The following is a 27,296-nucleotide window of genomic DNA, read 5'->3' on the forward strand; positions in this document are numbered from 1 at the left end:
CCGCGCCTCGCAGGTTCTGCTGGGAGTTTTCATTGACCTCTGAGCGCCCCCTCTCGTTCGGATCTGCTCGGGCCTCCTCTAGGCCCCGCCCCTTTCGGAGAGCGGGTGACCTCGCCGAGCCCCGCGAGCTGCTTCCTTCTTCCCCTCTCATTGGCCCAGCGTAGCTGCCATTCGGGAGCGAGGAGAAGAAGTTGCTTACTGATTGGTGGATTCCGTTTGGCGCCAACTAGGGAAGGGGGCGGGGCAGCGGCGGTCCCTAGTGAGCAGCTATTACCGCGAAAGGCCACCTCGGCAGCGACAGCCCGGAAGGGAGGTGAAGGTCCGCTTGGTGCTCTGCGACCCCAGGTTCGGGCAAAAAAGAGAAAAGCGAAGAGAGTGTGAGCCCTGGCCGTTGCTTCGCGGCCCTGGCCGCTTTCTCTTCTTGACCCGACGCGTTTGTTTGGATTTAATCTTCAGGTTGCCGGCACCCGCCCGCCCGCTGGCCTCGCGGGGTGCGGGGGAATCACCCGTGCATGTGGCTGGCGCCTGCCGGGTCTACACACCCGCCCGTCCGCGCCGCTTGCCCGCGGCAGCCGCGTCCCTGAACCGCGGGGTCGTGTTTGTGTTTGACCCGCGGGCGCCCGCAGCAGGGCGCGCGGCCGAGGCCGGTGCCGGCGGGGCGGGGCGGGCGCGGCGGAGGCGGAGGAAGAGAGAGCGGGAGCCCTGGGAGGCCGGGCGCCGCCATGGAACTGGGCCCGGAGCCCCCGCACCGCCGCCGCCTGCTCTTCGCCTGCAGTCCCCCTCCCGCGCCGCAGCCCGTCGTGAAAGCGCTGTTCGGCGCACCAGCCTCCGGGGGCCTGTCGCCTGTCACCAACCTGACGGTCACCATGGACCGGCTGCAGGGGCTGGGCAGGTGAGGAGGGATTGGCGAGCGGTGCCGCAGGCCGCTGGGCTCCCACACGGCTCTCGGGGGGAATCCGGCTGGGAAACGGGCCCGGAGCGGGGCGAGACCTGTCTGCCCTCGTGGGCCGCCCCCCTGATTTGGGGCCCGCCATGTGCACCCTCCCCCCAGGCGGAATGTTGGGCGGGAGAGGCCGTTCCGACCCTCCAGGGCCGCCCTCAGCCCCGAGCCGGGCCCGGTAGGGTGTGGGGTCGGCCCGGGTTCCCCACCTTGGCCACCCCTTTCAGATTGCTTTGTACTCTTCTGTCCCAGTCCCAGGAAGCTCTTTGTAATCTACCCCACGGGGCAAAGCGGACCTTTTCAGGCGCTCACTTCCACCCTTTGCTGAACCATCTCGAAGGATCTTAGCTTCCTGCGAGCTTTGTTCCTTCTCTACAGAGAGACATGGCATTTTCTTTCCTGGAGTATGTGCAAAATCATCTCAGTTCCTTAGCCTGTGCACATTCCTGATGTCCACCCCTGCTTTCCTAAGGCCAGGCCTTTTTATTCAACTTCCCATCCTCAAAAGCTCCCTGGACTTTTCCTTATGGCAAAACATGCATCCCAGGGTGTTTTGGTGGAGCTGATTACCCTTCAGTTTTGGACGTCCCATTTTCTCTGTAAGCACATGTCTTGTACGTTTTCCACCCTCTGAAAAGCAGGAACTTGTCTGATTCATCTTTCGTCCTAGCAGGTACCTAGAACACATGCTCTCGTTCCAGGAAATACTCCATCATAGTCCTCTTTTCTACAGCCTGACCCAGGCCATGCCTACCCACTCCATTCTCATCTTTTATATTCAAGTGCTAACTGGGTGTTTTGGGTGGCAAAATGGGGTCTGTGGTGTGGCCTTAGAAGTAGATGGTTAAGAGCAGCCTCGATACTTGCTAACCTCATGGCCTGTCTCCTGTATGTAACCTTGTAATTATGTTTTAGAAATACATAGAATTCTTTCTCTTGCTTTCAGTGAATATGAACAGCCGCTGGAGGTGAGAAACAGCAGTCTGCAGAGAATGGGCTCCTCTGAGTCAACCGATTCAGGTATTCCTGTAGTCTGTAACATTTATTATGTGTTTACTACATGGGGATCAAAACTTGGGAATTTGTTGTAATGTGCGCTTCACCTAGGAACTTAGTCTGGTGACTAGTTGAGACAATAAACAAGAGTCATGGCATTCCATGACAAATACCCTTAAAACAAGACAAAGAAGGCCCTCTGGTAGTTTATGGAGGAAACAAGTGTCCAGTGTCTGCATGGAGGTGGTGGGTGCTTGATCTTGAGGATGAGTAGTTGGGTAAAATGAACTATAACATCAAGCCCAGAAAAGCATATTGGTTGAAACACGGAGTCAAATTATTGTTTCACTGAGCCTGCTGTGGAGGAAATGGACCAGTGCATTTTACTCTAATTCATAAATTCATGGTTATATTTGCACAGATGCTTTAAGTTAGGAAATAAGAGCAAAGATCTTAAAATGTAGACTTTTTTTTTTTTTTTTTTTTTTAAGATTCCAGGTATTTATTTGACAGAGAGAGAGAGACAGTGAGAGGGAGAAGCAGGCCTCCCGCCTAGCAGGGAGCCCAATGCGGGGCTCGATCCCAGGACCCTGAGACCATGACCTGAGCTGAAGGCAGACGCTTAACGGACTAAGCCACCCAGGCACCTCTTAAACTGTAGACTTCTTAAGAACTAGGGATAGGATGCTTACTTGTGGCAGTGTGGCAGATGAGAGTATCAGAGCTAATACTTGACTTCCTGCAAAGTTATGTGGAGAGGTATGCACTAGGCAGACGCTGGTGGGTCTGGGCCATACTGAGAGGTGTCTCCTACACCTTGCTCCCTTTGGTGAGATGAGCACCTTACTTGGTGTTATTTAAAGGCAGTGAATACTTGGCTTGTCATAGGACTAATAAATGTATTTTTCCAAACCCCCAAATTACACATATGATCTGACAAGATAAAATATTTTGAAGTCAGAACTATTCCAGAAAACCGGTACCTGTTCTTTCCATGGTCAGCACTCACAGAAAGTTACCTGAGTAATCTCTGAATAACCAACTAGTCATCAAAAGATTATGTTTAATTGTCACATCGTATTCCCTTGATGGTATTTGTAAGTAGGAAAAGGGGATTGGTAGATATACCATGAAAATGTTAAGACTTGTGCAGATACGAAGTTTTTGACAATCAGATGATTCCACTTTAATTCTGGCAAAAGTCCAAGCCATGAGTCTTGATTGATGGCTTAAGGAAACAGTACTAGTAGTAGTTTTATTTTAATGACAGAATGATATCTCATGTATTATTTTCCTGAGGTTTTATTATTTCCCACAGGCTTCTGTCTGGATTCTCCTGGGCCCTTGGACAGTAAAGAAAAGTATGTATTCACTGGTTTTAAAAATTAGTGCTTAGGAAAGACTTTTCTTAATTTTTTATTGAAATTCTTTGTGCTCTGGATGGGAGCCCTGGATTTAGCTGACCTGAGTAAGGGTCCTATAAATGTGGATCCTATAAATAAGTCTGGTGCCTTTAGAGAATGAGTTGTTTGTGCCAGCAGTTTTTAGGACTCCCCATCCTTTATTTTAGCTGTAATTTGTGGTGTTCTCTTCCGAGTCTTGCCCAAACCCTTATGCCAGAGGGTGCTCTGGCATCATAGACTTAAGAGAAATGTGTATTTCTTTTTTTTTAAGATTTTCTCTCTTTATCCGAGAGAGAGAGAAGGAGAAGCAAACTCCCTGCTGAGCAGAAAGCCCGATGTGGGGCTCGATCCCAGGACCCTGAGATCATGACCCGAGCCAAAGGCAGCCGCTTAACCGACTGAGCCACCCAGGCACCCCGAGAAATGTGTATTTTAAAAGACCTGGGCTTGCTCTTTTTACCTAGAAGTCCAGTAATGTTGGGGGTGCTTGTGAGAACAGGACAGCCTCAGAAATCTGTTCTTCGATCTTGCCTAAAATGGGGATGTTTGACTGCCCCCTCCCCAAACTATAGACTAGACCACTGCATCTACTAATATGAATACCTCTCTCTTGTTTTATTCTCATTGTTTACCTTCTGATCTCATTGCAGCCTTGAAAATCCCATGAGGAGAATAAGTTTCCTGCCTGTAAGTTAGTTCCCTTTTTATTTTGAGCTAATTCATATTATCTGTCTCTTTAGCTATCAGTGTGACCTTGATGGGAGACCTTAATTTAGGCAGCAAAGACTGCTTTTCCTTAGTCTTGTAAGCACTCAAAACACCTAAACAACCTCACCTTCAGTTCTAACTACGAGTTAGATACAGGAAGTATTCTTTTTTTTGCAAATGTATTTTTGGATTGGTTTGGCACCCTAAATCTCTGCTGAGAGAGCTGTAGACCTACCTTGTGAGGTTAGGTGGGAAGCCATGTAGCGGGATCTCCTACCCCATGTTGTGGCAAGGTGGAACACTGGCCACATTTCTTGGTTACCACCTGCAGTGTGTGAGGAGATGAACCCCACCCCCCACTGCCATTTTTGTTTTTCTTTTGAACCTGAGTTTCATTGAATTGTCATTTATGTACCCTAACGTCTTTTTTTCATTTTGTCAGCAGAAGCTCTTGGGATGTAGCCCAGCTCTGAAGAGGAGCCATTCTGATTCTCTTGACCATGATGTCTTTCAGCTGATGGACCAGGATGAGAACAAGGAAAACGTGAGTGGTCTCAATGTACTAATCTAGGATAGAGGTAAAACCACAGGTGTCAGTGGCTTAGAGAAGTGGCTGGGCTGCTTTCTGGGAAACTAGACCTTCACCAAAGTCATGCATGGTCTTTGCAGTCAGAGAAACCTGGATTTGAATCCTGCTTGTGTGACCTTGACCCATTACTTCTTTTTAGGCTTCTTCATTTCTTTGTTTATAAAATATGAGTAGCAGTAACTTATAGGGCATTATGGAATTAAATAAGATAATGTATATAAAGCATTTAAAATCGTTCCTGGCAGGGAGGAGTTGCTCAGATGGTAGCCCTTAGGAGTAATTGTATCCATGAATACTTTATCCAGAAGGGTCTGCCCAGGCCCTGCCTCTTTGTGCTCACCGTGGGATGAGTGGTAAGCTTAGGAAAAGGCTTCTTGGCAGTATTTGAAAGAACAGGGCCAACAAGTCTCAGGGAATCACAGAGTAACTGAACTGGTAGCTTAGAGGGTGAACTTGTGGTGATCCATCCAAAAGTCCAGGAACACCCTGGCCTGGCTTTTCTCTCATACCTGCCAGGTGCATTGCACAGGGTAATCACCCAAAACAGTTCAGTGACTTGGCTCAGTTTTTCCAGCCTTCATTCTCACTATGTCCCCATGTTGATTTCCTCCCCTTTCCATTCCCTGCTAAAATGCCACAGTTTATAATCCTTATCATCTCTCAGACTTTGTGTAAAACCTACTGCCTCCATAAATTCTCCCAGTGATTCCTTTAGCAACTTTGTGAGTGGTTCTGAGGGACAATACATAAGTGAGTTCCTGCCTTCAGTGCTTGGAGCACTGCCTTGGCGCGCGTGCGTGCGTGCGTGTGTGTGTGTGTGTGTAGTGCCTTCTACTGGACACACAAGCTGTACTGATGCCTGGTTTTCCCCTGAACTTGGCTATTCCCAGGATTGCCCGCTTGGAATTTTGTTGTGGAGGAGAAGGAGCATAGATGGTGGCTAAGAAAGAGCTCTTGTGATCTTAGGCACATCACTTAACCTGTATGGCCTAGTTTCTTCCTCATCTGTAAAATGGGGGTGATCGGTGATGGTTATATGAGTTAATGCATAGAAAGTACTTAGTCCTGTGTTGGCTTGTGCATACTCTGATATTAGCTGTTACTGCTCTGAGCACTTCATCACAAGTGAAGTGGCTGTTTTAGGTAGGCGGATTATAAGTGCTTTCAAACTTGAAGTAAATGGAATCATACAGAATGTATTCTGTCACTTCTGGCTTTCACTCAACATGTGCAATTCATTCATGCTGTTGAGTAAAAACAGTAGTTTTCTTAATTTTCCATTGCTTTGAGTATGGAGTACAGTAAGTAGAAAATAATTACCTCCTGTTGGTAGGAAGAAGGTGGAAAATACAAAATCTTCAAACAAATCTGGAGTGAAAAGTTTTGGCTCCCATGCACAGGCAATTGTACTGAAACCCTTTAGATTTTAGGAAGTTGTTGATTGGATTTAGCTTATTAACTCAGTGTTTTGTATACTTGGCCGATATTTATGTTTGTGTCAGGAAATAGTCTTTGTGGTGAGAGAAAAAATGCTGCCTTAGAAGTCAGCTGTTGACAAAGTCTGTGCAATTCTTCGTGACACAGATCCAGTGTTGGAGTTAAGCTCAGAAATGGGTACTTAGTTTGGAGGCAATTACAAAGGTGAGCAGTGCCTGCTCCCTTGGCTGTCTCACCCGAGCTACAGCTGAGGCCCTGGTTTTCATGGACAGTGGAATATGTCTTGACTCTACTGTCTTGCAGGAAGCCTTTGAGTTTAAGAAGCCAATAAGACCGGCATCTCGTGGCTGCCTGCATTCTCATGGACTTGAGGAGAGTAAAGATCTCTTCACACAGAGGCAGAACTCTGCCCCAGCTCGGATGGTATGTGCCCTGGCTTTCACAGGGGAGTTCCTGATGGGAACAGAATTAAAGCACCTTCTTGAACCCGGAGTCGAAGACACTACAGTAGCTCTTGTCTTTACCTTGACTTTGTCATTTGAAACTAGACTGTCACATTTTTTGGTGTTTTTGCTGTCTGGAGAGCAGACAGGCAGAAGCAGAGTGAGAGATGGTCTGTTTGGAATATTGAACTTGAGCAAGGAATATTTGACCTTATCAATTCTGGGCAAATAATCTGTGGGCATCCTGGGTCATTCTTCTAAATGTGTGTATGGTGGGATTATAGGTCTTAAAACTTGCTCTTTCATAGTGCCTCCTGACTGCTAAGAGGTACTTCCCAGAGTGGTTTTGTTCAGAGACAGCACTTGGCTTCTTCCAAAGGTGGTTTATTAAGAACTTTTGGGAATTCCAGTGAACCTACTACCTGTGGGCTACTTGACAGTATTGGGGGCCATCTACCCCAGGGTTATTTCTTTGCCAGAAAGAGGCATCACTGCTTCCAAAGTTGCCTACTGGTGATCTGACAGCTAAGGCTAGAGAGGCCCAAAGAAATGACCACATTTTGTTTCCAGTCTTTCCTGGGAATTTGCATGTGAAAATACAGCTTTCCAGTCTGGCTTGTGGTCTGAGGTTCGGGTTCAGCCAGTATCATTGCTCCATCTCGCGTTTGCACAAAGCACTTCTATATATGTTCTCATAAGCCTGTGAAGTAGCTGGAGTTAACCCATTTTACAGATAGGGAAAGTCTGGTGAGGGAGGTTGGCTGATTTGCCAAAGGACACAGATGAGACCAGGATTTAACAAAATCTACTGATTCCCAACTACACAGTAATTCTTTAAGTACTGGGTATCCAAAACTAAATATCTTTAGTGTGCCCTTGAAGACCACCACAGTGGGGTTTATTGTGGTCACCTAGCCTTCCCTAATTATAGGTGACATGTCTATCATTTGCTGTATCACATGTGCACTAGGGATCCCAGAACCTAGGTCACAAATACTGGTATTATAAGAAAATTTTTTTAAGAATTCATTTATTTATTTGTCAGAGAGAGAGGGCGCACAAGCAGGGGGAGCAGGAGGGGGAGGGAGAAGCAGGCTCCTGGCTGAGCAAGGAGCCTGATGGGGGACTCGATCCCTGCGCCTGGGATCACAACCTGAGCTGAAGGCAGACACTTAACTGACTGAGCCACCCAGGCTTCCCACAAATACTGGTATTCTAGTGTGAACCTTCAGAGGGTGCCGCCCCGTGATAAAGTTACCTGCCCCTTGGTTCTGCTAGCTGGAAACTTGCCGGTGTGCCCAGAGCATGCTCAGGAGCACTTGTGGAGGATCAGAGGCAACCTAGAATTTCTGTGAAGCAAGCTGGTGCCTGAAGCAGAGGAGGCTAGCTGCAGAGAGGATTCTTTCCTAGGTAGGCAATTGACTCTGAAAACAAGAGGGCAACTTAAGGATTAATGCAGTTCTGTTAAAAAGGGATTTATGTCTTAAGGATTATCTGTAGGACTTAGGTTGAGACTGCCTCCTTACTGTGGGAGGTATATCTCTGAACATTTTTCCTGGCTTTGGGAAGCACCTGGAAAAGATATAATTCACTATCAGCAATGTTTGTATTAGTAATGTTTATCTCTAGGTGTGGTTTTTGTTTTTGTTTTTTTTTTAAAGATTTTACTTATTTGACAGAGAGAGAGTACCAGCAAGGGGGAAGGGCAGAGGGAAAGGGAGAAGCAGACTCCCCTCTGAGCAGGGAGCCACTTGGGGCTCAATCCCAGGACCCTGAGATCATGACCTGAGCTGAAGGCTGACCCTTAACTGACTGAGCCACCCGGGTACCCCAGCAATGTTTATCTCTAGATGGTAGACTTAGGAACCATCTTTGTAAATTTCCTATATTAAATATATATTAGTTTCACGATGGGGGTTCCCCCCCAAACAACAACACAGTGTCACCTAGTGAGATACCCTATTTTTACTCCAGGAGCGGTTCTCTCTCCTAGGAGAAAATGTGGTGAGAGAAGCTTGGGCTTTGGAGTCAAACGGGTGAGCCATGTGGTCTTGTGGTAACCTCTCTTAAGCATTGGTTTCCTGACTTGATAAATAAGTAGAAAAGGAGTTACTCCCCTTAATGTGTTGTGAGGTTTAAATGGAACTGAACACCTCAGACCGTATCGTAGTGTCCAGTACACAGTAACTCCTCAGTTAAAAGCAGCACTTGCCATTTAAACTCCAAGTCTAACGGACTAGGAGAGACTGTAGAACCAGGCCACCCTTTACCACGCCCCTTCGGAGCTGGAGTTACATGAGCATTCTCTAGGCCATTCTGTGGGCAGAGATTGCATCTTCCCACCGTTCCTCATTGCGGCCTGTTGTCCTCCTGTGTCACAGCCCGCATGTCGATCTCCCTGTTCGCTGATTCCAGTCCTCTGATAAAGCAAACCTTGCCCTTCATTACCCATATCCCACTGTAAGGTGAATTGCTTCTCAGAAAAGGTTTTTGTGAAGGTTTCCAGGCCTGATTCTACTCAGGACTATGTGTAGACATCAAATCCTTTATCATCTTAGGCTGCATTTTCCTTTGATGAGTATCTGTTAAAATTTTACTTCTAATAAATACAGTATGTTTCCCTCATAAAATCTAGTGACCCATCCAAGGAAATCCAGTCTGATCAGTTATTAACAAGCCATGAATTCTGTCTTCCAGCTTTCCTCCAATGAAAGAGATGGCAGTGAACCGGGGAATTTCGTTCCTCTTTTTATGCCCCAGTCCCCTGTGACGGCCACTTTGTCTGATGAGGACGATGGCTTCATGGACCTTCTTGATGGAGAGAATCTGAAGGTGCTGTGTGTGTGTGTTCCTGCCCATTCCCCTAAGTACCCTGGGGAAGTCCTGTGAGAAAGAACAGCAATTCCCCAGGGCTTTGGGGTGGCTGCTATTTTTGTTCTTTTGGTGAGAATTTATTGAAACTCTGCTCCTAGTCTAATTAAATCTGAGGTGGAAGTGGGGCAGTTCTTCAAAAGAAGACACCCAGAGGATCCTTCATACCCTGAAGGAGCTGACAGTCTATTTTGTACAAGAGACCTGGAACAAGAAGAGTTTAAGATGAGCTGGCATGAAACTGGAAAGCCAGAGGCACCTCTTCACGTACCCTTGGGTTGGAAGGTGCTTTTAGCTACACGTTCAGATGTCTGAATTGTGAAACATGATGCTCTTCTGACCTTAACATATTGGGCAGTGGGAAAGAGGAGCAAACATTAGCGGCTTCCTATCCAAGCCTGTCTGATACTCCTCAGGCAGAATCACACCTAATGCCTTCAAACTGTTAGTCTCTGCTGGATCTTTATAATAGTTTTTCTATTTTAGAATGATGAAGAGACCCCGTCGTGCATGGCAAGCCTCTGGACAGCTCCCCTTGTCATGAGAAGAATGACAAACCTTGTAAGTTGTTTCCATTGTCTGGAGAGAGCCTCGAGTAATTAGGCCTCTGGGACAGAGTGGACTAGACTAAATGGAAAACTAATCTTTCTGCCCACATCACCACAGGGATCAAAAATAGTTTCATTTGATTCTGTCTTTGAGTCTATGGGCCTTTCCCCTGACTGGTCACTAGTGTTCTCTGGTGTAAAGAGAACTGTTTACACTGTTTCTTTAAGTTTTCTTTTGTCCTCATTGGTGTGTGAGGAAGTCTGGCTGATAAATAACACATGTAGTTCTTATTTTTATAATTTTTAGTTTATCCCAGCCATTCTTGGTCAAGTTAATGTCGTGTGTGTGTGTGTGTGTGTGTGTGTGTGTTAATGTCCTTTCTGTTCAACTCTGACCTCTCTTACTTTCTAGTTGAAGATCTCAGGAAAATATCTGCTAAATTGAATTCCTCACAAGTGACAGTGATTGATGGCACCTTTGTGTTCTAAGCTGTGGGTGCAAGTATGGATAGTCTGGGGATTGGCCCTGCATGAGGCTGAGTTCACAGGCTGGGGCCTTGTTCGGCCTCAAAACACAGCATCTCCCCTAGGAGCTATTGAGGAGTACACCTACGTGGGCACTCTGAGCTCTTTAGAGCTCCTGTTTGCAAGGTGGGGAGCTGGCTGTCCTCTGTCCCTGGGTCTCTGGCTCTCCTCTTTCTTCAGCTTGTTTGGTTGTTTTGTCCACACTTTCCAGCATTTGCACGAAGTCTGCCAAACATTTGGAACACTGCTTTATCTCTGTTTTCTGCTCAAAGATTCTGCTTTACTTCAGGTATTTTCCACATGGGGTTTAGGATTATTTCAGAGCTTAAGGGTGCTGAGAGTATTACCCATAGATAATTGAAGTTTTATATCATTTTTATGTTTTTCCATTTCTCCTGTATAGACTCACCCACAGCTCATATTTAGGACAGATATTTGTGTTTCTTTTGCCTAGGTTAAGTTAGAATTGCCTTTGACCCAGCCAGGCATTTCGTTACAATTGTTACTGCTAGAAGCACATCCTTGGATGACTACGTCATTGGAATGGGGTCCGAAAGTGGCCCGTGAAGCTCTGTTTTGCACCTCTGCAGAGCAGAGCCATCTCTGGCCCTCAGCTTAACTTGCTCTGAGAGGTGGTGACAGTTTGAGAAGGGGCAGGTGGCTTGCTGTGGCCACCAACATTGCCTTCAGCCAGGAATCTGAGGCGTCAGTAGATGAACTCAGTCTGCTTTCACATTGAGGCTTCCCTTCTAGCCGGTGTCCTTAATTAGCCATCTTTATAGCCTGTGTAACATTGTCTTGTCCCAAATAGGGTTTGTCCCCACTGTCATCCTCAGCTACACCTTTGTGGGGTTTTTTTTTAAGATTTATTTGTCAGAGAGAGAGAGAGAGCACAAGCAGGGGAAGCTGCAGGTAGAGGGAGAAGCAAGCTCCCCGCTGAGCAAGGAGCCTGATGTGGGGCTCGATTCCAGGACCCTGGGATCATGACCTGAGCTGAAGGCAGATGCCTAACCAACTGAGCCACCCAGGTGTCCCTCAGCTACACCTTTAACTCAGTCCCCGTATTAAAACCTGACACTTTAAGGAGTAAGACAGCAAGGAGTGGGTTATTTTTCCACGTCTCCGTCATGGGGTAGCAGCAGAGTTCTGGAGCCCTCGATGGTGAAGCAGACCACAGCTTACCCTGTGTGTGTGGCCTTGTTAAACACACACGTATTGCCACATGTACCCCATCGAATGGGTGGGCCTTATGGACACTTCAAGGGCAGGAATGTGCATCACCCTGGAAAGAGCCATATACTGTGAGCAATCACCTGAGTGCTGTGAGCAACTCAGGGGCTGATCCCGCAGAGAGGGCATGTTTGCCAAGGGTCTCACGGTGTGTGGGAACTTGGGGGGCAGGATGTGTCAATTCATGAAAGAACAGTTCATCTGCATAGCCCTGTGAAGCTGGAGAACGGGGACGTGTGGTGGGCAGGGTAGAGGTTGTGACGGATGTCACTGGTCTGCCAGTCTAAGGGGTTTAGATGGATTTCCCCAGGGACGCTAGGATTCGTTGAGTGTGACTTAACTGGAAGGGAGGAGGGGTCAGTTAGAAACAGGGTACTTAGGAGCCAGTTGTGACTATGGCAAAGTGCTAAAGTGCTAATTTTCTGAATTACGGAGAGAGGAGGGAACAGATTGAAGGAATCATAAATTAGGAACAGGTGGTATTTAGGGGTAATAGTAAAGAAAAAGTCATGACAGTGACACCAAAGTTGTCAGTGGGAGAGACACTTTTTTTTTTTTTAAGATTTTATTTGAGAGAGAATGAGAGAGAGAGAGTGCACAGGAAAGGGGCGGGGGTCAGAGGGAGAAGCAGACTCCCTGCTGAGCAGGGAGCCTGATGCGGGACTCGATCCAGGGACTCCAGGATCATGACCTGAGCCAAAGGCAGTTGCTTAACCAATTGAGCCACCCAGGTGCCCATGGAGAGACACTCTTAAAATACATCCTCAATTTTGTTGGGTGTCTTTGTGTGTGTTTAAGTACCTGGTGGGTAGAGAACCTGCGGTCTCCCATCTTCTCCATAGTGTTTGGGATGGTAGAGATGTGCCCTCAGTTATGCCACCTTAGGTGAGTACAACCAAAGGTGAAGTGGAATGATAGGACCTAGGGATCTGGGTTTAGACCCCGCCTGAGCTACCCACAAATGGAGACCTTGAGAGATGCATTTCATCTGTCTGCATGTTTCCCAGTTTGTAAAACAAGGAGCCTTGATTAGGGGAAGGACCACATTTGTTGCAGGCTCTAATATCCAGGTAGTTGGAAAAAGACTTTTCAAGTATTAAATCTTTCTTTTTTCCAAGTATCAAGTCTGAAGACTATTTGCCTTTTTTTTTTTATCTTTCTCATGTATTTATATTCCATATCATCTAGCACAACACTTGCCAAACAACAGTAACTGACAGACTTTCTATCAGTATATAGCCTATAGACTTCTGTTTCCATCAGGGATACTTTCAATCAAAGCTAGAAGCGAGACTATACCTGCACAGGGACACATCTTCACCAAGTGTGCAAATGCCTGGTGAAAATTAGATACTGTCACAGTACAAAATCAGAGCCCCACACCCTTAGGTATACATATAAATTGATATCCTTACATTTTTAAACTAGCACAGCCCTTGAACTATATATAAATATGGGACAAATGAACTATACTTTTGAGACCACTTACGAATTAAAGTAGATTAACATGCATAGCTATGAGGAAATGGGCTATTCCAGTACAAATGCTTTGACTAAATTCACTACTTTGAAAAACATAAATTATATACAGAATGAGGAAGCTTGGGAAATGGCTATCAGTTTTTTTTTTATTGTGTTTTTTTAATTTAATTTAAAATTTTATTTATTTATTTGACAGAGACCGTGAGAGAGGGAACATGAGTGGGAGAGGGAGAAGCAGGCTTCCTGCAGGGAACCTGATAAGGGGCTCGATCCCAGGACCCTGAAATCGTGACCTGAGCTGAAGGCAGATGCTTAATGACTGAGCCACCCAGGTGCCCCTTTAATTGGATTTTTTAAATTACCAGTCGAGTTCTGGGACCCTTCACAGCGAGGACTTGCCTTGCACGGACGCTTACTACAGACTCACAATTGCTGAGCTGTATTGGAAATATGATTTCTGCCCTGGAGGAGTTCACAATTCCCTCTGAGACTGTTGAAAGCAGTGAATTCTTTTCCCAAAAATGCTTCCAGCTTTTCCAGGTTAAAAAAAATCTGGGGGCGCCTGGGTGGCTCAGTCGTTAAGCGTCTGCCTTCGGCTCAGGTCATGATCCCAGGATTCTGGGATCGAGCCCCGCATCGGGCTCCCTGCTCGGCAGGAAGCCTGCTTCTCCCTCTCCTCCCCCTGCTTGTGTTCCCTCTTGCTGTCTCTCTCTCTGTCAAATAAATAAAATCTGAAAAAAAACCTCTGGTCCTGCTTTTCAGAAAACATTCCATTAAAAGAAATTTCAGAAAAGTTAGGAGAAAATCCGTGGTCTCTGGGACAGCTGACCTGGGAGTGGCACACTCTTGCTGGGGATTAACCTGAATGTTTCAAGGACACATCATCGAAATTGTAGTATCAGCTTTAAAAGGAGCGGTTTACCAGGGTATGAAAGGAGATTTCTGCATGGAAGGAAAAGCTAGGCCAAGACACACTGAGTCATAAACAGACACACGAATTTAGACTGTCCCTACCACTGGTCGGAGTGGCTGCCCTAGGACTCTGGGAAATTCGTCCTAGAAAGACCAACTTTTGAACACAATTCTGAAGGCACTTGGTTCTCTGTGCACCCCCGCTCCTTGCAGACTTACACCCTTAGCACTATTTTAACACCTTATTAGCCCTGTTTCCTAGCATATTCTAGCTACCTCCCACCTTTTCTGGACTTAGGTGGGGTATTAAAATCTGTTGAGCTACTCAAGCAAGGTACAAGTTATCAAAACGAGAGGAGGAGGCAAACCAAAAATGTTTTCCCATCTAGAGGGTAACAGTTATTTGACTCTTAGGACCCTGTGTAGATAGTGAGCTTTTGAGAGTGGATTGTCGTCTTCATCTCCATATCATGTCAGCTGTGTACTTTTCTTTTTTCTTTTTTTTTTTTAAGATTTTACTTATTTATTTGACAGACAGAACACAAGCAGGGGAGAGGGTCAGAGGGAGAAGCAGGCTCCCCGCCGAGCAGGGAGCCCGATGTGGGACTCAACCCCAGAACCCTGGGATCATGACCTGAGCCGAAGGCAGATGCTTAATGACTGAGCCACCCAGGTGCCCAGCTGTGTACTTTTCACTGGGCACCAGGTAGTCGGTGGCTACTATGTGCCAGGCCCTCCAAGAGTCGCTGGGACTAGAGGAAGGGACGGTGTCTGTTTCCTGACTTAGGGTGAATTTTAAACCATCCCAGGAAGCCCTTGACCCATCCTTTTTACCGTCCAAGTGAGCGGAGTGTTTTTGTTTGGTTTTGGTTTTAAGATTTATTTATTTTAGAGCTCCAGCAACTGGGGAGAGAGGGGCAGAGGCGGAGGGAATCCTGAAGCAGACTCCCTGCTGAGTACAGAGCCTGACAAGGGAAGGGGTTCAATCCCAGGACCCTGAGACCATGACTTGATCTGAAATCCAGAGTCGACTGCCTAACCGACTGAGCCACCCAGGTGCCCCTCAAGTGAGCAGGTTTTAATGGAAGATGGGTCTCTTTTTTTTCCCCCGTAGGGCAATCGATGCAAGCTGTTTGACTCTTCTTCCACATGTAGCTCCATCACCCGGACAGTGTTAAAAAGACCAGACCGATCTCAGGAGGAGCACCTGCCCGTAAATACGAAGCGGAGAAAGAGCATGGCTGGGGCCAGTGCCGAAGAGGCAGCCAGTCCAGAGAAGCCCCAGGAGGTTAGTTTTGCAGGTGCCTTTTTGCTCAAGGAGAATGATACTGTATTTTTTAATTCTGAAATTTCCATCTGGTTCTTTTTCTTTCCAAAACTTAACTATTTTCCATTTGTTTCAAGCATGTTCCTAATTGGCTATTGAAGCATTTTTAGGATGGCTGCTTTTAAAATCCTTACCAGATAATTCCAGCATCTATGTTGTGGTGTTGGCTTCTATTGATTGTCTTTTCCTATTCAAGTTGAGATCTTCCTGGTTCTTGGTATGACAAGTGATCTTTCAGTTGTATCTTGTGTATTTTGGGTATTATAAGACTCTGGTCTATATAAATTTTCTGTTTAGGCCTCTGCTACTGCGGGGATGATAAGGGTGGAAGGTCAGGTTCCCCAACATGGCCTCCCTTGACACACTGGGTGGGGGCAAGTCTCATTATGGCTGGGCAGGAGTGGGAGTTCAAGGTCCCCACTAGGCCTCTGCTGACACCATCCTGGTGGGATGGAGACCAGGCACTTCATTACAGATAGGCAAGGCCTGGATGAGTAGGTTCCCCACTTGCTGACCAGGTACGGTGTAGGGCCATCATTTTTCCCTTGGTGTTTGGCTACAGTGGTGGTATTGTCTAAAAGTTTTCTGTCTTTATAGGTGGCCCTTTTCCTAGTCCTTTGGCTGGGGAGGACAGACTTCCCTTAGGGTTTGTTTCTTTGGGTTTGCTGCATCACTGTCTCCTGGTCTGCTTGGATCTATAAATTTCCCATTACTTTAAGTTTGTCTCACAACTGTGTAGTGTTTTTCATTGTATTCTAAGTGTTTTGATTGCTTTGTTTTCTTTTAATTCAGACCTATTGTGGCCTAATAAAAGTTTGATTTTTGTAAAAACTTTCACCTTACTCAAAAAAATATGTATCCTCTGGTGTCAAGTTCAGCATATCCAATTCTATCAAATCAATTGCTCATAGTTATGGTTTGTTTTCCTGTTATTTTGGAACTTTCTCTACTGATAATATATCAGGAACTTTTTTTTTAAGATTTTATTTATTTATTTGACAGAGACATAGCAAGAGAGGGAACACAAGCAGGGGGAGTGGGAGAGGGAGAAGCAGGCTTCCCGCTGAGCAGGGAGCCCGACGCAGGGCTGGATCCCAGGACCCTGGGACCATGACCTGAGCCGAAGTTAGATGCTTAACGACTGAACCACCCAGGCGCCCCATAGATTTCCTGATTTTAAAACTATTCTTGCTGGGGCACCTGGGTGGCTCAGTCGTTGGGTGTCTGCCTTCGGCTCAGGTCGTGATCCCAGGGTCCTGGGATCGAGCCCCGCGTCTGGCTCCCTGCTCCGCGGGAGGCCTGCTTCTCCCTCTCCCACTCCCCCTGCTTGTGTTCCCTCTCACTGTGTCTCTCTCTGTCAAATAAATAAAAAAAATCTTAAAAAAAAAAAACTATTCTTGCTTAATGAAATGTCATGTTTGGCTTATTTAGAATTGCTTTTATTAAACACGTTTTTCCTTCATTATACTGTCCTTATATCAGATTTTGGTATTAAGGTTTGGTATTAAGCATTGTAAAATAAACTGGAGAACTGCCCATGTTTTCTGTAGCATGAAAAGGTTTGAGTAACCACTAGTTGTCTTAAAAGGTTAGCTAGAGGGGTGCCTGGGTGGCTCAGTCAGTTAAGTGTCTGCCTTCGGCTCAGGTCATGATCCCCATGGTCCTAGGATTGAGCCCCGCATCGGGCTCCCTGCTCAGTGGGGAATAAAAAAAAGTTAGCTAGACAACAACCATGAAAATACCTAGGCCTGGTGTTTTACGTTTTATAATCTGTTTTAGTTATCTAATACTTGATGAGCATTTTACTTTTTCTAATTAAAAGTGGAATTCTAGGGGCGCCTGGTGGCTCAGTTGGTTAAGTGTCCAAGCCTTGATTTCAGCTCAGGTCGTGATCTCAGGGTTGTGAGATGGAGCCCCACATCGTGCTCTGTGCTGGGCGTGGTGCCTGCTTAAGATTCTCTCTCCCTCTCCCTCTGTACCACCCCCTCAAAAAAAAAAGGAATTCTAAACTAAAGGGCAGGAACATTTATGAAACTTCGCATTTTATACATGCCAACAAATTGCCTTCCATAAAGCTTCTTAAATATCCAGGAATATTCATTTCCTTGTACTCTTGCCATACTAGGAAATTACCTTTTTATTTTCTTAATATCGTTTCTAAATTTTTTTTTTTAAATAGAGAAAAGGGTAGGGGACAGAAGGAGAGGGAAAGAATTTTTTTTTTTTTTTAAAGATTTTGTTTACTTATTTGACAGAGAGAGACACAGGGAACACAAGCAGGGGGAGTGGGGGAGGGAGAAGCAGGCTTCCCACTGAGCAGGGAGTCTGATGCGGGGCTCGATCCCAGGACCCTGGGATCATGACCTGAGCCAAAGGCAGACGCTCAATGACTGAGCCACCCAGGTGCCCCAGGAAAGAGAATCTTAAGCAGGCTCCACACCCAGTGCAGAGCCTGATGTGGGCCTGGATCTCACGAGCCTGATGTGGGCCTGGATCTCACGACCCTGAGATTATGATCTGAGCTGAAATCAAGTCAGATGCTTAACCAACTAAGCCACCCAGGCGCCCCAATATCATTTCTAATTGTCTCTAGTTTATTTGTTCAAATCTGGGTTGAAATAAGTTCTGTGCATTGCAGTTGGTCACGAGGTCTCTTATTATTTGGGTCCAGTGCTCCATCTTTTTGTTTCCTTCTTGAAGTTTTTGGTTGAAGAACTCAGGCCAGTTGTCCTGTAGAAAGAAGTTCCCAGTCCTATGGGATCTTCTAACATTGTCTTCTATCCTCTATATTACCCATAAACCTAGACTCTAGGAAGGCTTGATCAGATTGGAGTTCCATTTCTTTGGCACGACTATTTCCTGGATGATTTGTTTACTTTGATCAGGCGGCACACCACCGAGCAGCCATTGATGATTATTGCCTAGATTTCATTTAACCAAGGTTTCAAAAAGTGATCCTGCTGTTCCATCATTCTTCACTTACTGGCAGAATGTTCCTACAAAGAGAAACTTCTGCGCATCAAACTCTTTGGTCACCCTTGGGAAAGGCAAATGAATGCTGGATCTCTTTAAAGGGAACATACCCCGGGGCACCTGGGTGGCTCAGTCGTTAAGCGTCTGCCTTCGGCTCGGGTCATGATCCCAGGATTCTGGGATCGAGCCCCACTTCGGTCTCCCTCCTCGGCGGGGAGCCTGCTTCTCCCTCTCCCACTCCCCCTGCTTGTGTTCCCTCTCTCGCTGTGTCTCTCTCTGTCAAATAAATAAATAAAATCTTTAAAAAAAAAATGAAGGGAACATACCCCCATAAATACCAGCTATGACCAGCAAAGAGCACTTAGCAGCAGCCCAGAGCCCCTCATATGCTTCCCCCGTCAGTAACACTGACCTGAACTCTGCTGATGTGGCTGAGTTTTGCCTGTATTTGAACCTTCTATCCTTGGAGTCCTACTGTATATATTTCTTTTATGTCTGGATTCTCTTGTTCAGCATTATTTTTGTAAGAATCATGTGTTGTATTTATCCATGGTTGAGTGACGCCCCCCCTTTTTTGTCATTGCTGTGTAGTATTTCATCCCACAGAGTACAGGTTATCTGTCCCATAGTTGATGTTTGGGTACTGTTCACAGGTTTTGACAACTATGAATAAAGCTGCTATAAACATTCTTGTACAGTTTTGTTTTGTAAACATATACTTTGATTTCTCATGAAATTCTGGTCCTAGGCTAGTCACGTGTTTGGCTTTGGTAGACACTCAGCCAAATCATTGTCCAGCAGGGTTCTTCTCACAACAGTGTATGAGTGTTGCACTCTACATCCTTCCAGTATCCTTAGTGTTGTTCATCCCTTTAGTTTTAGCCATTCTGGTGAGTGTATGGTGTCTGCGGTTTTAGTTTGTATTTCCCTAATAGTCATTTTTCTTGGTCCTGGATTTTCCTCTCTGTATTGCTAGTCCAAGTTATTGCCCATTTTTCTACTGGATTATCTCTTATTTATGGGAGTATTCTATGTATTCAGAGATGAATCTTTTATTGAGAGATTGTGTATCTTCCTACTCTGGCTTGCCTTTTCTCCTAATACTGTTCTTTTGATGAACAAAATTTCTTGATTTTTTTTAAATGTATTTCAGTTAATCAATCTTATTTCTGTTTAGTGCTTTTTGTGTCCTGCTTAAGAAATCCTTACCACCCCATGACTAGCCCTTTTGACATGGTCCTACTAGTCTGGTAGCTTCCTTGCTACTATCAGAAGGCATTCCAGGTTTATCTTGTATATTTCTTGTCTCAACATGGAGTCAATTATATCTTCAAAAAGCCTTGGTTTCTTTTCTTTTCTTTTCTTTTCTTTTTTTTTTTTAAGATTTTATTTTTAATGAGGCGCCTGGGTGGCTCAGTCGTTAAGTGTCTGCCTTCGGCTCAGGTCATGATCCCAGGGTCCTGGGATCGAGCCCCGCATCGGGCTCCCTGCTCCGCGGGAAGCCTGCTTCTCCCTCTCCCACTCCCTCCGCTTGTGTTCCCTCTCTCGCTGTGTCTCTCTCTGTCAAATAAAATCTTTAAAAAAAGATTTTAAGTCATTTCTACACTCTATATGGGGCTCGAACTCACAACCCCAAGATCAAGAGTCTCACGCTCCACTGATTGAGCCAGCCAGGCATCCTCAAGCCCTGGTTTCTTTTAGTGGAAAATAATTTTCAGAGACCACAGTATCCTTTAGGAATGCTCATTGTACCTCTAGAGCTTCTCAGTGAACAGTTAAAAAATATTTATTTTAGACTTAGCCTTAATTTTTTTTTTAAGGATTTTATTTATCTGTTTGATAGAGAGAGACACAGTGAGAGAGTGAACACGAGCAGGGGGAGTGAGAGAGGGAGAAGTAGGGAGACGCAGGCTTCCCTCCTAGCAGGGAGCCCGATCGAGCCTGGGGCTCGATCCCAGGACCCTGGAACCATGACCTGAGCTGAAGGCAGACACTTAACGACTGAGCCACCCAGGTGCTCCATAAACTTAGCTTAATTTTAATTCCCCTTTTTTAAAAAGGTAGGGAGGAGTGCCTGGGTGGCTCAGTCAGTTAAGTGTCTGCCTTCGGCTCAGATCACGGTCCCAGGGCTCTGGAATCAAGCCCCACATCAGGCTCCCTGATCAGCGGAGAGCCTGCTTCTCCCTCTTCCTCTGCCTGCCGTTTTCCCTACTTGTGCGCACGCGCACTGTCTCTCAAATAAATAAAATCTTTTTGAAAAATTTAGAAAGGGAAGAAGAAAAACTTAGTTTCAGAACATTTCAGTTAGACACTAAAATAATAGTAGACCTAGTCAGTGACCTACTTTCTCTTTTTCATTCTAGATTCAATCAAGTAAGAAAAAGTATTTGCTAAATGTAGACCTTTACATGTCACTCTCCTCCTGAGACGTGCTAGGTGAATGTTTTCAAAAGTCCTATTGAGAATCGTGGCCTCATTTTCTACCTTTGATTTGTTACAGATTCTACATCAGTCTTTATCCCTGGCATCTTCCCCAAAGGGGACCATTGAGAACATTTTGGATAATGACCCAAGGGACCTTATAGGAGACTTCTCCAAGGTAATTCTAAACAGACACAAGGAGAGCTGCTCTATGTGATTTGGGTTTTAGTGTGTTTCCTAGAACCCCCCTCCCCTCAGCCTTTCTCCCTCCCTGGGGTGGCTCTTGCAATGCCCCCAAGGGGACACAGTTTGAAGTTCTTAAAGATAAGGAAACAGACTCATGATCTGATGTATCTTGGTCTCTCTGGGACTGTCGACCTTACTGGTACTGATCAGACAAAGTAGGAAGCCACCAACCAGCCACCTCAACTCCCACCCAAAGGCCAGGCCCTTTGGGAACTGTGTTTCTGATTATAAAAATAGTAGTGCAGTAAAGTACAAAGAAGCAAGAATAAACCTATAGCCTCACTACACAACTGTGTATGGAAAGGTTATCTTAGAAGAACCGAAGCTGACGGATCTCTCTGTTGTCCAGAGAAGCACAGCCTTTGAGGGAGAAGGCCCTCAGGGAAGTGCAGAGGAAGGCCTGCTGATGGCCTGATAGTATAATTTGCTGAGTGGAGGACTTGGCTGCCTTTGGGCTGTGGTGAAATACAAGGGTGGGACAGAGAACGTGTCGGTAGCAGCTCATGTAGCCACACAGGACGTGAAGGCTACTAGATCAATTTCTTAGTCATTAGTTTAGCTAACATTTATTGAAGTACTACTGTTACGTGTTAGGGAGAGATTCCAGTATGAGACCCAGTCCTTCCCTCAAAACACTTTTCGTGGTAAGACCTGCCATGTCGTGGGCCGCACGGTAGATGGAAGTGAAGGTCAGTGCAGTGTAAGCAGGCTGGGAGAAAAAAGGGGGGCTGTCTCAGAAGAGTGAGGAAGGTATGGGTCTGGGCCATATGTCATATTTCAGCCAGCTGAGTTTTGAAGGAATGGGGACACGTAAGGAGGTTAAAAACAGGAGACAATTCTATCTGAAGGGAAGAGCGAGCAAAGACTGGGTGTGTCCTCATTGGTGGAACCTTCCACTTGTCATAATGACCTTGCACATGGCCATAGGGATGGTGAGCTTTTGATTCAGCCAGTTGCCCTAATGAGTAATTGCTGATGTGCCTGTCTTTCCCCTCAAGGCCAGGCCAGGTCTCATTTTTCCCATCTCCAATGCCCAACACCATGTTCCTGACAATCTGGCTACTGAGATGAAGGTTCCTGACAAGTAGGGGGAAGGAAATTACCTGAGGTTTCTGTATTTACATCGGGCTTACTAGCTAGCTATCCTTGGATAGAGTTACCCAGCTTTACATTTGAGAATGAGAACAATGTGCCATGTTGGTGTGTGCGAAAATGACATGTCAGGATTTTAATGAAGTGCCTAGATGAGTAACCTGCCTGTACTATTAAGGTTTGTGTATAAAGCTGCCTCTTACCAGGCAGGCTAGCAGTATAAATGTTGCATTTATAGGCCTTGAGATTTGCTAAGTATCTTTTTTTTTTTTTTTTTTTTTTAAGGGTTATCTCTTTCGTACAGTTGCTGGGAAACATCAGGATTTAAAATACATCTCTCCAGAAATTGTAAGTCATCTTTTTGGATCCTGCAACCTGTGGGGTATTTGAACCTGTTGTTTCAGGCAGCCAAAGTTGATTTTCCTGGGCTTTCTCTCCACAGATGGCATCTGTTTTAAACGGCAAGTTTGCCAACCTTATTAAAGAATTTGTTATCATTGACTGCCGGTACCCGTATGAATATGAGGGAGGCCACATCAAGGTATGTTCTTGAGGTTTGCTTGTGAGTTCTACTGTTGTGGGAGGTGTAGAAGGAGCCCTGACAGGATCTGTGATTTTATTTTATAACTTTTTTTAAGATATTTATTTGAGAGAGAGAGGGAGAGGGGCAAAGGGAGAGGGAGACTCAGCAGACTCCCTGCTGAGCAGGGAGCCCGATGCAGGACTCCCATCCCAGGACCCTGGGATCATGACCTGAGTCGAAGGCAGATGCTTTACAGACTGAGCCACCCAGGCACCCCATGGATGTATGATTTTAAAAGGTGGAGGGGTGGTCAGGGTGCCTGGGTAGCATAGTTGGTTAAGCGTCCAACTCTTGATCTCAGCTCAGGTCTTGAACTCAGGGTTGTGAGTTCAAGCCCTGCATTGGGCTCCACACTGGGCATGGAGCCTACTTTAAAAAATAAATAAGAGTAAAAAGTAAAATAAAGGTGGGTGGTGACACCTGGCTGCTTACTAGCTCATATGCTGGTTATGAGAATTTTTAAAAGGGGCCTTGAATCCTGGTGCACTGAAGAATATTCCCTGGCCTACACTACTCCACCACATTGTACAGCAAATGTTCCCTGTCCTGTGCCTCACACCATCACCATCAAGGGCATTTCTAGGTGGTACCCACTGATTTCTAAGCCAGGCCTGGGCACCCCAAGGCTTCTGCCTAGAAGCCAGTCTCTGGTGACATGCCCCAGTCTATGCCAGACTTAATGATGCCTCTAAGTCTATAGTTGAATTAAGCTGCAGGGTGGAGGGCAGGTGTGGGGACACGGTTTCCCAGGAAGAAAGTAACTGGTTGTGCCAACTTAAATCTTTTAACCAATAAAATAGTGTTGAAATACAGTAAAGGGGTACACTAAATATAACAGCGTTTGCCACTGTCTCGGTGGCTTTTTGAAAGTCCCGAATTCATAAATACCCGTCATGCCCATCACAGTCATAACAATATGAGGTGCTCGATTAAAGATGACTCACAGAATCCTTATTGGCAAGGATAATGCACACAGGTGCCAAAAGAGTCTCTGGTACCTCCACAGGGTGCGGTGAACTTGCACATGGAGGAGGAGGTTGAGGATTTCTTACTCAAGAAGCCCATCGTGCCTACTGATGGCAAGCGTGTCATTGTCGTGTTCCACTGCGAGTTCTCTTCTGAGCGAGGCCCTCGCATGTGAGTGCTGTGTGCAGCCGGGCTCTGGGCCAAGGGTCTGCGGTAACGGGGGGCATGAGGCGGGGGAGGCTCACACTCGGGGCATACCTCAGCACACGGAGCACCCTCTTGCACCTCCCAAGTCATTTCTGTACTTTAGCCTGCATACATGTAACTCTTTGCTTCTTTGAAAGTTCAAATTCATGTGTAGCAGATGTTTTCCCAAATTCTTAATCTATTAAGCAGTCATTTGATTTGATGAACAGCTTCCTTGAGTGTGGCTTTTTATAGGCTTGACCTAGCAGTGTCTGTTGCCAAGGCTTTGGGCCTTCTCCAGCCCGGCCCTGTCCCTGATGCTAGTGTGGTCCGCGCTGGGAGAACTGAGGGACAGCTGGAGAGGGGGGTGGGGGCCGGGCCAGGGTGGGCTGCAGCTCTGACAAGGGTGGGCCAAGGTAGACTTTTCATAGGCCCACAGGCCTGGATTCTTGTGCAGCCTTTTCATTTTGAACCAGTTCAAAAGTCAGGACACGTGGGGGCGCCTGGGGGCGCAGTTGGTTAAAAGTCCAACTCTTCATTTTGGCTCGAGTCATGTTCTCAGGGTCATGAGTTCAAGACCTGAGTTGGGATCCACGCTGAGCGGGGAGTCTGCTTGAGATTATCTCCCTCCCTCTGCCACACCCCCACACACCCCACACACACTCACTCAAATAAATAAATCTTTTTTTTTTTTTTTAATTTGAGAGAGAGCGTGCACAGGAGTGGGGAAGAGAGAGAGGGAGAAGCAAACTCCCCACTGAGCAGGGAGCCCCATGCAGGGCTCAATCCCAGGACCCTGAGATCATGACCTGAGCCAAAGGCAGACACTTAACGGACCGAGCCGCCCAGATGCCCCTAAATAAGTAAATCTTAAAAAAAAAAAAGGGGGGGGGGCCATTTGCCTGCGTGTGCTTCACCTGACTTCAGCAGCAGCTACTGTTTTGCCGCATTAGCACACATACAACTACAGCAGGAACTTGTCTCCCCGCCTTCCTCCCAAGGATAGGGACTGGCCCTGCATTTGGCACAAAACCATAATTACAGGAAGAGGTAGGATTTGAGCGAGGCTCCTGTTCCTTCACAAATGGGATTATTCATTCAGGTACAAGTACTTACTGTTGCCCCTCACAGGCTAGATAGTGTTCTGGGTAGTGTGGAGAATGGCAAAACGTAGGAGAACCAACAGCCCTGCCTTCAGGGAGCTTGCATTTCCAAGTGGGCGGGAGCAGACAGATAAGATAAAAAATAGGTCAGCTACTCTGTGTGTTAGAAGGTGCTTCGGAGACAAATAAGATGAGAGGTGGGTGCTCCCAGGCAGGTTGTAGGAAAAGCAAAGGGGCCAGAGTGGCTGGAGTAGAGAGAGGGGGAGGGCTGCAGGGGCGGGGTACCACATTATGGGCCACTGTCAGGACTTTGGCTTTTGTACCAGGGCTTGGGAGGTCAGGAGCCACAGCGAGGTGAGGGTATTAGTAAGAGTATTCAGAATTCAGTCCAAGTGGAGGGTGCAAGTAGGCGCCCTGAGGCAGGAGCTAGGTCGGCCTATTTAAAAGGCACAGGAAGAAAGCAGCCAGCCTACATAGGAAGTAAGGGAGGGACCCCGGCCGTGGAGGAGGCGGGGGGTGGGGTGCCAAGGGTGGAGACTGCATTGGAAAGCTGGCTCGGAAGCTGTCGCTCCACATGGGGTGCCGGTGGGGGCAGGGAGGATGCCGGGCAGGGGCTGGGCAGTAGGGCTGTTCAACTCAGAGGCAGGATCATTGGAGAGAGACCGTCTCCCTCCCACCCCTGTGAGCTCTTCCTAAAGATCACGTGTGGCCAGGAACGCACGGCTCAACACTGACTGTTTGCAAGAATGACCGGGAAACTGGGAAGCTGTGTAAGGAGTGCTTGCACCGCCCCACCGCCCTCACTGTGTTGTCTCGTGTTGCTCTGTATCAGAAGACCTCACCTTGCCTTGGCCTGCCTTCTTGACAGGTGCCGGTACGTGAGAGAGAGAGATCGGCTTGGTAACGAGTATCCCAAACTCCACTACCCTGAGCTGTATGTCCTGAAGGGCGGGTACAAGGAGTTCTTCCTGAAATGCCAGGTAAGGGGAAGTGTCTGGAGGGCACGGTGCCCCCCTCACCCAGCTCGGACAGTCCGATCTGTCTGGTGGTCATGGCTGTGTCTCGTCCTGGCTCTGGGGCTCTGCCCTGCACAAAGAAAGGCCCTGGAACGTGCTGTGCTTTTGGCGCTGCTCCGCACCTTGCAAGCCCAGATGGGGGGAGCCGGCTTCCACGCGTGAGCCAGGGACCCCTCATCTCGTCCTCTCCTGTCTGCAGTCTCACTGTGAGCCCCCCAGCTACCGGCCCATGCACCATGAGGACTTCAAAGAAGACCTGAAGAAGTTCCGCACCAAGAGCCGGACCTGGGCAGGGGAAAAGAGCAAAAGGGAGATGTACAGCCGCCTGAAGAAGCTGTGAGGGCGGCCGTGCCAGACAGCAGCAGCCTGAGGCTCCCTCCATGCCTCCCCCCTTCCCTCTTTGCTGCAGAGAAACTTGAGCGAAGGGGCCAGCCGCGTGCACGACGTGTGGAGAGAGGACCCGGAGCCGGTGGGCCTTCCCCCGGCTCTGCGCTCCCGGGGTTGGAGCGTCCCGCCAGCCGCACCCCTTCCGTCCCTGTAAGACATTCTCCTTCTGCCTCGGGACTGGCTGCCAAGGCTGTCACTGCTGTCACTGGCTGCAGCACCAGTCCGAGCACAGAGTCAAGAAGTTCTGACTTCTCACTGCCCGCCGTCGGACAGACCACCTGGGGCCTTACTGGGCACTGTCCTCTCCTGGGGGCGGGTAGGAGAGTGTGAGAGAAGTAACGGAAGCCGAAATGCCGTGGTCAGATGCCAGAGACAGCCTGGGAAGGGAATGGTCTTGGTGGGATAACCCGTATCGTTAATTTATTCAACTTCATCAATCACTTTATTTTTTTTTTTTTTTTTAACTCCTGGAGACTTTTATTTAACTGCTTCTTTAAGTCATAATACTGCCATTCTGGGTAGGGTTTTATCATCCCAGGGACTACCTCTGCTTTTAAAAAAAAAAAAAAGTTGGGGGAGAAGCGGCAAACTTGTGTTGAGGGACAGAACTAGGAGCTCTGTCACCCCCAGGAGGCACTGTGGTACTGGGCCCGCTGCTATTTAAAGCCAAGGACTGAGGTACTGGTAGGAACAGGCACTGGACTCAGACTTGGCTACAGGACATAAGCTAAACCTCCCAGACCTACCTCGAAGGCCACTGAGATCTATGGGGGGGGTGGCCCTGCTCTTCCTCACCCCAGTTCCCTGTGACGCTGGCTGGTATAGGAGTCCCAGTCAGCAAAGCACTTCAGGCAGCTTCCATTGGGCCGCCCCCAGGTCATTGTTGGAATGTGGTAGTGTAGGTGTCCTAGA

General features: G+C 47.0%; 1 protein-coding gene across 7 annotated transcripts; it reads left to right on the forward strand.

Moving 5' to 3' along the window:
* Nucleotides 1-263: 263 nt before the first annotated feature.
* On the forward strand, nucleotides 264-27,296 carry CDC25A (cell division cycle 25A). 7 transcript variants are annotated; one of them, XM_028124552.1, is made up of 15 exons: nucleotides 264-345; nucleotides 457-892; nucleotides 1,887-1,960; nucleotides 3,255-3,297; nucleotides 3,990-4,026; nucleotides 4,490-4,591; nucleotides 6,377-6,496; nucleotides 9,214-9,348; nucleotides 9,874-9,948; nucleotides 15,199-15,372; nucleotides 20,885-20,983; nucleotides 22,429-22,491; nucleotides 22,586-22,684; nucleotides 23,733-23,863; nucleotides 25,850-26,289. In XM_028124552.1, exons 2-15 carry the CDS (start codon nucleotides 723-725, stop codon nucleotides 26,157-26,159), a joined length of 1,632 nt encoding a protein of 543 aa, XP_027980353.1. In that variant the 5' UTR covers nucleotides 264-345; nucleotides 457-722; the 3' UTR covers nucleotides 26,160-26,289. The 7 variants fall into 7 exon arrangements, with proteins under 7 accessions (XP_027980353.1, XP_027980355.1, XP_027980358.1 ...); XM_028124554.2 differs by having other exon boundaries at nucleotides 273-892; nucleotides 25,850-25,961; nucleotides 26,197-27,296; XM_028124557.2 differs by lacking the exon at nucleotides 6,377-6,496 and having other exon boundaries at nucleotides 273-892; nucleotides 25,850-25,961; nucleotides 26,197-27,296.

The sequence above is a fragment of the Eumetopias jubatus genome, unplaced genomic scaffold, assembly GCF_037043125.1.
Source record: "Eumetopias jubatus isolate StellerSeaLion01/CBP00866 unplaced genomic scaffold, mEumJub1_p1.0 scaffold_1, whole genome shotgun sequence".
NCBI classification, from domain to species: Eukaryota; Metazoa; Chordata; class Mammalia; order Carnivora; family Otariidae; genus Eumetopias; species Eumetopias jubatus.